The following is a 12,066-nucleotide window of genomic DNA, read 5'->3' as shown; positions in this document are numbered from 1 at the left end:
CATTAACACCTCAAATTAGCAGAATGCTTTTTTTCCCTCAATTAGTGAGATGTGAGAAATGTGTGAAATGAGTTTAAATGTAACTGTAATCTCACACATAGCTCTTCTTTTTTGTGAGAGATCTCAAGAATGTCTCAAATTGCACTCATGAATTGCCAAGATCATGTATCAGATATCTCAATATGAACTCAATTTTTTTAAAAATCAAATTCATCCAAGACAAGCATTTTCTTTGGGTTGTTTTGTGGGTCCACTTCAGGCAATCTGCATCTGCACTAAAGTAAAAAAAAAAAAACAACGGTGCGTTGTGTCCGCATTATATTATTTGATAGTCTGAACTCTGTTTAGTGTGTAATAAAACTACATTTTAAAATAAAACCTGAAAAATTATTTTGAATCTTTTTCATTAAATTGTCAAACATGTTGCATGTCCCCATTTATCAACATTAAGTTCCTTAGATTTTTTATGTAGAACAAATATTATCATATTTAAGCGAGTGACATTATAATTTCTAACAGTATTTCATCGTTTACACATATACTGGCCTTATATTTCGATACTTCAAGTTTGTTACAAGGGAAAAATACATTTTTAAAAATCAGTTTGTGGTAAATTTGTTATTAAACATTTTTGCACTGATCTTTAAAACTGAAGACATAATATATACACACATATATATATACTACTGCTCAAAATTTTGGAATATTAAATAATAATAATAATAATAATAATAATAAAAGCATATTGATTGATTTCGGAAAGGTCATGTCACACTGAAGACTGGAGTATTTGCTGATGAAAATTTAGCTTTGCATCACAGGAATAAATTACATCTTAAAATATATTCGGTAACAGAACAGATATTTTGCATTGTAATAATATTTCACAATATTACTGTTTTTACTGTATTTTGAGCAAATAAATGCAGCCTAGGTGAGAATAAGAGAATTATTTTAAACACATTAAACGATCTTAATTAAGCTATTCCAAACTTCATGGGTATATTTGTCATAAAATGAATTTATTTTAAAGCGAAAATTGGCAGGTACCGACAGTATAAATACTCAAACTATATGAATGTTAAATAATATTTTTGAGGATGCACCCGGGTGGTCCCTATTTACTTTGAGCCTGAGGCTAATTCTTTGGGCCTGAGGTGGGCTGGTTCGCCAGTAACGTTTTTCAAATAAATAAATAAAAATGGCACTTTTACCTGAGAATGACCCTATTGCAATATGACACAAACATTGAAAATCACAGTAAAAGCAAAGGGAATGCAATACTTCACCTTGTCTGAGAGTAGTGCCATGTTCCGGGCACTAGAATCACCAACAGAAATACAAGCAAACAGAGGAAAAATGGTTAAAATCCAGAGAGAAAAACATAGACACCTCCACACAGCTGTGTTCCTGAATGTGTTCTCTGTTCCAGGACAAAGTTGAACCTCCAGATAATGAGCCGATGATTCAGTTGGGTTGTTAATGGTCAGAGGGCTTTGACTGACAGGTTAAATCACACACGTGAAGATCTGCATTCTGTTTATCAGTGAGATGATGATGATGATGATCTCATCAAAATAAATTAACATGATAACAGAAGAGGATGACAACACTGTTTGACTGAAATGCAAATTAAGTGGAGCTATGCAAGAAGATTTTCTTTCTAGACGTTTCTATTTTACAGCTCAAGAGACTTAAAGGAAAAGTTCACCTAAAAATTAAAATTTGCTGAATGTTTACTCACCCTCTGGCCATCCAATAAGTATATACGTTTGTTTGTTCATCAGAACAGATTTTTATCAGCTGTTAGGACTCTCATTCTGACGGCACCCATTCACTGCAGAGGATCCATAGTGAGCAAGTCACGTAATGCTACATTTCTTCAAATCTGTTCTGATGAACAAACAAACTCATTTACATCTTGGATGAGTAAAGTTTCAGCAAAGTTTCATTTTTGGGAAAACTACTCCTTTAAGAATATACCAAGAAGAGGTAAAAAATAATGTAAGTCAATTGTTGACATAATATCAATGTGGATAGATTATTTGAGAAAGGGTTGAGGTCATATTGAGATGTTTGACTTTTGAATAAGGCTTTGGTATCTTAGCAAATCATATTGTTGAGATATTTTCTATTGCATATAACATCTAAGAGTCATCTATTTAATGTCAATTTCATTGCATGGCTTTCTGGGAGATATTAAAGAGAACTCATTTGTGATTTTTATATCTCAATGAGATCACATGTTGTGTAGACTTGGAGTGTGTATTTACATACTGAAATCCTCTTGCAGTAATGGCACGCTGCATGTGCATGAACCTGTGTATTCATGACTGATCTTAACCTGAGGTTTGGCACACTGATAAACCCAAACCTGAAACTAAACATGTCTTTAACTGTGCAATCAGTGCACGCTTATCCTGCATTAGTCCCAGCTGTTATCACAGAAGATAAGACGGCTAATATTGGGAACTGCACATTGTTCTGTTCATTAGAAGAAAACGAGGAAAGTGTTACATAACTCCACTCATGCACAAACTCCAGACATGTTTCAGTGATTATTTATGTCGGCTTGGCAAAATGAGCATATTATTATTGTGCAAACTTCTATATCAACAGCCTCAGAACCAATTTTAACCACACTTAGCAGATGCAACTTATTAGCAACACAAAACACATTACCAATTGAAGAGTTAAATATTCATATTCATATTATAAAAATGAACTTAAATAAAGCAAAGATTATTAGGTTATGTTTTACAAGAAAATACTACTATTTCAAAAGGTCATGTTTAATACAAAGTGTTACTTCTTGTTACTTTGTTAAATAATTTTGAAATTTACTACCCATGTTTTTGAGTGAAAATTGTTTCTACTACACCTTTTATTAAGTGTAGAGAAATGCATATTTAATACAGCTGGACCTCTATGTATAGGATCTGTGACATGCTGTAAATTATCACAGAAAATTATGTCAATTCTGTTTGCAAAAAGAAAAAGCATTTACAGAAATGAATTTGCAGTGAAAGTCTTTGGGGAAACCATTGCCCCATGAAGTCTACTACTGCCAATATTTATATATACATGTACATATATATATATATATATATATATATATTTTCTTCTAAAACTGCACTCAAGGTCAGAATAAATTTCATGGTGCCTTTCAGACATGCCTGCTAATAAGCCCAACATGACCACAGAATCGGGGCGCTCTTTCAACAAAGCTCACATTCAAGAGCAAAGGTCATATTGACTCTGTCAAGTAGAAAGTGAAGCTTTTTAGCTTTTTGTAAACTTTAAGCAAAGGGTATTAGGATCTTTGATATTATTGACTGTGTGTGTGTGTGCGCGTTTTTGTGACAAATGAGGACATAAATTTGTATAATGACAAGGGTATGACATAGGTATTACAAGGAGAAGGTGACTTTTCAGGACATTACCCCATGTCCCCACTTTTCAAAACGCTTATAAATCAAACAGAATGGAGTGTATTGAAAATCTGAAATAGCACAAAGTTTCCTGTAAGGGGTAGGTTTAGGGGTAGGGTTGGTGTAGGGCAATAGAATATACGGTCTGTACAGTATAAAAACCATTACGCCTATGGGATGTCCCCACTTTTCACAAAAACAAACCTGTGTGTGTGTGTGTGTGTGTGTGTGTGGAACGACTGCAGGTTAAGCATTTGAAGTCTCACACCAAGCACAATTCTTCCAAGAAAGTGGTTCAGATAGAATCTACCAGAAAAAAGGTCAAGAAAACCAATTAATTCGCTGTTCCAAATCCTGGATGCACAAAAGAGGAATTCAGAGAATAAAGGGTGCTGTCAGATGAGAGTCTAAGCAGTTGATAAAAACATCACAATAATCCAAAAGTTATCCACACAATTCCAGTCTATCAGTTAATGTATTTTGAAGTGAAAGGCTACATGTTTGTAAGAAATAAATCCATCATTAAGACGTTTTAACTTTAAACCGAGCCCATAATCCAGAATGACGCTTCCTCCAGTGAAAAAGTCCATCTCCTGTTGTCCTCCAAATCTGTTTAGAACTGTTTTGGACTGTTTTCTCTTGTGAACAGTGCTTGATCTGTGCATCTTTCTCTCCTGATTCAGACCAGACAACTTTTTCACTGGAGAAAGCAATATTAAGGATAGAAGACTCTCATATTTTAGCCAGAAGCAACAGTTTAAAGTAAAAAAAAAAAGAAAAAAAAAAATTTTTGATGGAATTTTCTCTTAAAACATTCAGTTTTTCCAATTCACAAGATTGATGGACTGTAGTGGTGTGGATTGCTTGTGGATTACTGTGATGTTTTTATCAGCTACAATCATGTGGGGGGGTCTCTCCTCAACCACCACCAGTGTGCAGCATCCACCTGGATGATGCGAAGGCAGCCACAGGACAACAGCACCAGTGCGCTCACCACACACCAGCTACGCTTAGCTTCAGTGGGCAATCAGTCTTGGGCTGCAGGGTGATATGGCTGTGGCTCATCCATTGGTGAGCAAGTGATGTACTGCTACATTTCTCTAAATCTGTTATGACCTGTTTCAGCTCATTTTTATTCAGCTAATTTAAAACTATTCCTTTAAGGTTATTTTACATAAAACCCATCATTTAAGTCAATTCTGTTATCTACCCTCATGTCGCTTCAAACTCAGGTGACCTTTACCTGTGGAACACAAAATAGGTTATGAAAATGTCAAAGCTGCTCTAATCCATACAATAGAAATGCATGCTAATCACTGGCTGTGTTGTGCTTTAGTTGTAGTTTTAAAAAGTGTTTTTGCTGTTGGAAATGTTCAGGACCACCACTGGTTTCCTCTCAAAGATGGTACTCAGTATGAAAACAACAGAAGTCAAGAAAAACAAATGCGTATTTGTGTGGGGTTTTTTTTAGACTAGAAACCAATTTAAACAGCATTCACAGTCCGCTGAAACAATGTTCTGGCTGTGGCATCTAATAAATCCAAGGAAGAAAAAAACTTTTTTTTATTTTTATTTCCAGGTTGTTATATTACACAGAGTCCTCATCTCACCACAGCTGTCATGAATTTTTGAAAACTGTTTGGCCGAATGCAGTGAAGAAAATATTGTTACTGCCAGATGCTCTTAACATGTTTTATTGTCATGAGGTTTCATCAAGATGGAAGAAAGTTCAAATGTCAAGATTTTTGAGCAGAAAACAATCAACAATAGAATACTTGAACTGAATGTTGAATTTTAATGCTCTTCTTATCAAGGCAGAATTTTGTTATGAGCAGACATTGGATTTGTACCAATCAGGGTTCAATTATAGTAAACTAAAACTAAAACCATAAGAAACAATGAAAGAAAGAAAATAAATGGTACCTGTAATAAAATAAAATATAACTTAAACTTATTTTATTTTATTAAAAAACTTATTTTATTTCAGCTAGTTGCCAAGTGAACATTTCTCATTTTAATGTAACTTAACTTATATATATATATATGAAGAGTTTATTTGCAAAAACTTCGTTTTTATAATTTTTTTAATATTTGAATATATATAGTATATAATATAAAAGTATCTCAATTAAATTAAATTAAATTATCAGTTCACTAACAGAAACCACTGACTCATACCCCTGCATTTATCAGTTAAGTGTTCTGAAGCATGTTCTGCTTCAGTTTTATGATGGATGCCGTAAAATATGTCCAAATTCTTATCTGGCATATCAGATCAGTTACACAACCTTAAACAAGATGATAATGCTTGAATCATGAAAGTGATTTCACAGCAATCCCCTGGAATGACCTAACCAGAGGAAGAACAACTAGGAAGGGCTGCTTGTTACTAGGGAAAGTTTTTTTCCCTATCATAAATATGAATAAACTTTTCTGACGTTCATTCAACTGTAACGCTGCACTATTGGTCTGTGGCTCAACAGCTTCATCTGCTGGCCTCATGGGCTCATAGAACATACTGAAAATAATGGAGAAAGTCAATATGTGTAAAACATAATACTTTCGTGCATATTTTATTTTGTCATGTAAATTAATATCCTCAGAAATGTCCTCAAGTTGCTCAAATTGATCAAATGAAACCTATGTAAACAGGTGGCAAGTGCAGAGAACTCAAACTAGACCTCCCATAATTCAAGGGGGCTCCAACTGCGCATGCGCGCGTGTCAGATGGGACGTAAACAAGCTGCAGGAAGTGCAGCTGTTACATTGATCATAGCAGGTTTGTGAGCGGATTCTTTTTTAAATATATTTGTATTTGTTCTTTAAGATTTTGTCGGAAATATGTTTATTTTCTCGCTAATGCAGTGTTTTTGTCTTTTAATAGTTTGTAAGGTTGTCTTTGCCCATAAAATCCGAAGTTCGTTAGCAAGCATGCTAGGTTAAGAATCTTCCTTTATGTACATTTGAATGTTATATTATTAGCACTGATGGTATTATATGTTTTTTCTCGGTGGTAAAGCATCTTTTAAGTGCGGTTCATTAATTGTTTTAACACGTTTTGAAGGTATTCTGTCATATATGGTCTGGCTTGTGTTTCATTCAACGAAACAGCTGCTGTCATGAGAGATTTATTCTGCTCCTTAGTCGAGAAAATAGTTTCTTCATGATCTGTCAAAATGCATTTAAATCGCTACGATTGTGTGAGTTAAATCCGCGTAACTTTGTTCTGCATGTAATGTGATTTCTTACGGTTTTTTTGGATGTGGCAGGGCAGGGCCCACAGACATTGTATAATATATAAAATGGGAAGTTGACATTAAACTTCAGTAGTGTGACTGTGGCATACTTAAGCCTAAAAATCTAAAAGTATTGTTTATTGTACAAAGTAGGATTCTTTTACATGCACATTTTAATTATCTTAATATTTGTCATTTGTTTAGATTAGCAAAAAAAAATTCTAATAAAATAATAAAGATTATTAAAACTGGAAAACAATTTCATGTCCATGTTATTTGACAACTAGTACCCACATGCATATTATTGATGTAAGTTGTTAGTTATTATTTTGAGACTTTTAAACTAAGCTTAAAGTCATCATGAACTCATAAATTACCATATTTACTGTCTAAATATGTGCTTCTGGTCTTATACTGAATGAGTCATAGCTGCATGTTTTTCTTGTAACGTTAGTTTTTTTTAAATATATCAATATGTATTAACTTGCTCCGCTTAAATGACCCTTACCTGTTAGAGATCACTTGTTATGATCCAGTCAATTCTGAGCAAATCAAGTCCATGCCTCATTTTCTGTTTATTGCTACGTATTCTTTTCAGTGAGATCCGATTCATTAAATATGTATGTGTTTGAGATTGTTATGCTGGTATTTGTTGTGTCCCTACAAAATATGGTTATATAGTTAATTGTTTTACTTAATCAAGTAGTATAAACATTAATAGATCACTTTTCATGAACGAAAGTATCTCAAAGTGCTACTAATTGGTACTTTTGTTGTTATGAATGGCTTGGGACTGAGGACGTTTATTTAAAGCTTTGTCTAGTTTCTGTTTTTGTGCTGTTGTTGTGATTATAATAGTTCTATAAATCATTGAAGAATTTTCTGACATTTGAAATGGAGAAGGTGACTTTAGTGTTCCAGTTTGTACTTAGCCCATAAAACCATTTTTATTGCAGTGACAGAAAATTCATGAGGTTTTGAGATGCAAAAATCCTCATGGTCACTAGAGGGCAGTGGTTAGGCTGTATATTAGCTGATATCAACATTTAATCACACATAAATTCAAACAGAGTTTACACAATGGGTTTTGAGAGACATCCTGCTCATTTATTTAAAGGTTACCTGTTGTAAGAAGTAATCTGACAACAATCTGATGTAAGAAGAACACTGCTGTTTACAAAACACACTGCTGCCATGAGGGCATAATGTCTGCAAAATGATCTTCAGCAAACGGTGACATAACAAACTGCCATTCTGAAATGGGATACTGTTTTTCCCTCTCAGGTGACATGGAGAGGTGACGCGTCAGCAGAGCCAACAGCCAATCCCAGGACATCGTGCTGCGAGGAGCCAATAGCAGGGCAGCGCAGAGATGACGGAGTGCTTCCTGCCACCCAGTAGCAGCCCTGCGGAGCAGAGGAGGGCGGAGCATCCCGGGGGCGTGGCTCGTACCCCGAGCTCTGAAGAGATCAGCCCCTATTGCAGTGACAGAAAATTCATGAGGTTTTGAGATGCAAAAATCCTCATGGTCACTAGAGGGCAGTGGTTAGGCTGTATATTAGCTGATATCAACATTTAATCACACATAAATTCAAACAGAGTTTACACAATGGGTTTTGAGAGACATCCTGCTCATTTATTTAAAGGTTACCTGTTGTAAGAAGTAATCTGACAACAATCTGATGTAAGAAGAACACTGCTGTTTACAAAACACACTGCTGCCATGAGGGCATAATGTCTGCAAAATGATCTTCAGCAAACGGTGACATAACAAACTGCCATTCTGAAATGGGATACTGTTTTTCCCTCTCAGGTGACATGGAGAGGTGACGCGTCAGCAGAGCCAACAGCCAATCCCAGGACATCGTGCTGCGAGGAGCCAATAGCAGGGCAGCGCAGAGATGACGGAGTGCTTCCTGCCACCCAGTAGCAGCCCTGCGGAGCAGAGGAGGGCGGAGCATCCTGGGGGCGTGGCTCGTACCCCGAGCTCAGAAGAGATCAGCCCCACTAAGTTCCCAGGTCTGTACCGTACGGGCGACCCCTCACCCCCTCACGACGGACACCACCATGAGCCGCCCGACGCGGCATCCGATGACGAAAAGGAGCACAACAAGAAGAAGAACAAGTTTAAGAAGAAGGAGAAACGCAGTAAGATAAACACACTCACACACTGTGTATTTACACTCAGCAATGCCCTTATATTGACACTTGCATCTAAATAAAGACTTGAATGTTGTCGCATTAGATCACAAGATATAATGCAAGTGGCATTTATTGTAAATAAAGAAATCACTGGAACACTTTTCATGCCAGTGTTATTTTGGTATCATTGAGATACTATTATAGTTTTTATTAATATTAAAAAAATATATATAAAAAATTTGTTTTTTTAATTTTTGTTAAATTTTTTGTCATTTAGTTTTTTTTTTTAAATATGTAAACTATATAACTGTGTAACAATATATATTAGTTTTTAATACAGTTATTTTAGTAGCTAAATGTTAATGAGAAATGTTGCCTTGGCAATTAGCTGAAATAAAATGGGTTTACATTTTATTTTATTTCAGTTAAAGTTTATTGTATTTCTTTTTCTGTTTTTAGTTTTAATTGACTATAATAATCCTGTTTCATGTTCAGTTTGAATCCTGTGTAGCATCTGAGCTGCTCTTGATTCAAATATTTATTATTTCATGCCATCATATTCAAACATTTTTGAGTGTCTAAATTCCTTTTAGAGCCACTGTAGATCTTTGCACAAGATATCCTTGAATCTTTTGTGTAGAGAAATCTGTATGACGCAAGTTTGTAATGGGCCAGAGCCAGTATTCACAATATATTAATGTGACTGACCTAAACTACCATTCAAACATTGGGGTCAATATGTCTTTTATTGAAAGAAATTAATACTTTTATTCAACAAGGATGCATTCAATTGATCAAAAGTTACAGTAAAGACATTTATAATCTTACAAAAGATTTCTATTTCAAATAAACGTTGTTTGAACTTTCTATTCATCAAAGAATCCTGAAAAATATATCACGATTTCATCAGAAATTTGAAGCCTTTTTCAGCATTGTAACAAGCATATTTGAAAAGCAAATCAGCATATTACAATGAGTTCTGAAGGATCATGTGACACTGAAGACTGGAGTAATGATGCTGAAAATTCAGCTTTGTATCACAGAAATAAATTGCATTTTAAAATATAGTAAAATAGAAAACAGTCATTTTTAATTTGTAATTTGTTTTTAACAATATTACAGTTTTTACTTTATTTTTGATCAAACAAATGCAGCCTTGATGAGACTTATAAGAGACTTCCAAAAACATAAAAAAATGCTTACCAACCCCAAAATTTTGAATGGTATTACTATTTTATATATGAAATATCATCAAAAGGCCAGTGAGATATTGTTTTTGTAACTGTATAACCCAGCTCTAGTTGATAGTATGGACTTCTGCCCTCAATGTGCAAATGTTCCCGTTTCTGTGCAGCTTCAGAGTGAATTCGTTATTTTCCTGCCGCTATATTTAGCCGCCCTGCAGCAGCCTATTGCACACAAGCAGGAAGTGATGGAGCTTTTAAAGACACACCCTGTCCATCCCTGTAGGTGTGTTATAGTGGCTGAGGAGGGGCCGGTCATGAATGCTGGCTGACGGGGTCAGAGCCGCTGATTACTGTTCTGCTCAGGGTGAAGTCAGTGTCAGGACAAGGAAATAGATCACTAAAAAAAAGAGCTGGCACAGGGGGATATTGCTAAATTGTAAGCTGACCTCTTTAGAGCAGTTTTCAGTCTTTCTCTTGCTCTCGTTTCGTTCTGCTCGTTTCAGTCTCACCTAACCTTGAGAGACACAGACGGTGGGACAGTAAATTTTGCACAGCCATTAATAGGACTGTTTCTTTTTAGCATCAGGTATTGGAAGAAGGTCTCTTCTCTTCTCTTCTCTTCTCTTCTGTTCACCTTATCTCTTCTCTCTTTAGCTGAGGGATACGCCGCGTTCCAGGAGGACAGTTCTGCCGATGAGGCCGAGAGCCCATCTAAGATGAAGCGCTCCAAGGGCATCCACGTCTTCAAGAAGCCCAGTTTCTCCAAGAAGAAAGAAAAGGACTTCAAAGTGAAGGAGAAGGGGCCTAAAGAGGAGAAGGCTAAGGACAAGAAGTCCAAAGACCTGACGGCAGCGGACGTCGTGAAACAGTGGAAGGAGAAGAAAAAGAAGAAAAAGCCCAGTGCCGAGCCCGAACCCGTCGTCACGGAGACAGTGACGACGTTCCGGCCGATCTTCGGAGCGCCTTTAGCGGAAGCGGTGAGGAGAACAGCGCTGTATGACGGGATACAGCTCCCGGCCATCTTCAGAGAGTGTGTGGACTACATCGAGAGCTACGGCATGAAATGTGAAGGCATCTATCGTGTCTCTGGTATGGCCCTGTTCTACTTCCTATGAACTGAAATCTCATGTTTGTTTATTTAAAGAATATTCTGGGATGTTTTCAGTTATTGCACACAATATTGACCTCATATTAATTATTAATAATTATTTAATTATTTTAATTATTAGAAATGGTGACCAAAATAGAATCTACTGACACATTAATATACATTTTAACCAAAATTATAACAAATAGACAGTTAATGTACATATAATGCATATAATATAATATACTTTATAAAAAGTGAGTGATTCAAGTCAAATTATCAACAATACATCATCAACCAACCCTCTACATTGCAAGTAAATCACTCGCATATGCGACTAAATCTTACTCTGGGCGACTAAATTATGTCTAATATTAGCCAGTTGCTAATAAATTCTCAGATTTTACTCGCCAGTGTGTGAGTTGGAGGCTAAGTATAAGTTTAGCACAGATATATTTTCACTCGCCGACCACTGACTGAGCGCTTCAGAGTTTCTCTCTCCGTCAAGCGTTCTGCGCTATTTTTCAGTTCATCTCAATGGATGCGCAGCGCACCTGTAATTGGCGTACCGTAAACTTTAGTGTAATGGCGCACGACTCACCGTCGCTTTGGTGAGAGCAGAGAGAGCGAGAGAGTTTTACTTACATATGCAGAATTGACGCGCTACATGTAAACGATATTCTTTGTTATATTTTCCTGTCAAAATAACGGAGTTCCTTTGGATTTTTTCAGCTTTTAAGAACTACCGGGTTTTCTGGTCGTGGGCGGAACTAATGCGCAAACGACAATCGAACACACACAACCTGATTAATATTCATGAATCCAGCAGCTTGTTAATCCTTAGTGCGTTTTATACTGTTCTTATTAGTAGAATTCGTATTATTATTATTATTATTATTATCTTATCAGTATTATTGTTAGTTTTTTCCCTTTTTTTTTTGTACAGAAACACTGAATGACCAAAAAAGCACCACCACCAGTCC

General features: G+C 35.9%; 1 protein-coding gene and 1 pseudogene across 2 annotated transcripts in view; one reads left to right on the top strand and one right to left on the bottom strand.

The window, feature by feature from the left end:
- Positions 1 to 1,309, bottom strand: part of LOC107696771 (cyclic AMP-responsive element-binding protein 3-like protein 3-A) — a 37,271-nt pseudogene extending 35,962 nt beyond the window's left edge.
- A 4,825-nt stretch (positions 1,310 to 6,134) lies between these two features.
- Positions 6,135 to 12,066, top strand: part of LOC107696059 (ralA-binding protein 1-like) — a 15,895-nt gene continuing 9,963 nt past the window's right edge. Inside the window, exons 1-4 of one of the 2 annotated variants that reach the window (XM_016496206.1) lie at positions 6,135 to 6,210; positions 7,952 to 8,135; positions 8,665 to 8,815; positions 10,651 to 11,085. In XM_016496206.1, the coding sequence (XP_016351692.1) occupies positions 8,040 to 8,135; positions 8,665 to 8,815; positions 10,651 to 11,085 (682 nt within the window). In that variant the 5' untranslated portion in view covers positions 6,135 to 6,210; positions 7,952 to 8,039. Of the gene's footprint in view, positions 6,211 to 7,951; positions 8,136 to 8,483; positions 8,816 to 10,650; positions 11,086 to 12,066 lie in introns of those variants that run through there. The other variant, XM_016496213.1, reaches the window with a different exon arrangement.

This window comes from Sinocyclocheilus anshuiensis, unplaced genomic scaffold (assembly GCF_001515605.1).
Source record: "Sinocyclocheilus anshuiensis isolate Anshui unplaced genomic scaffold, SAMN03320099.WGS_v1.1 scaffold217, whole genome shotgun sequence".
NCBI lineage: Eukaryota > Metazoa > Chordata > Actinopteri > Cypriniformes > Cyprinidae > Sinocyclocheilus > Sinocyclocheilus anshuiensis.
This window is presented reverse-complemented; position numbering and strand designations above follow the sequence as displayed.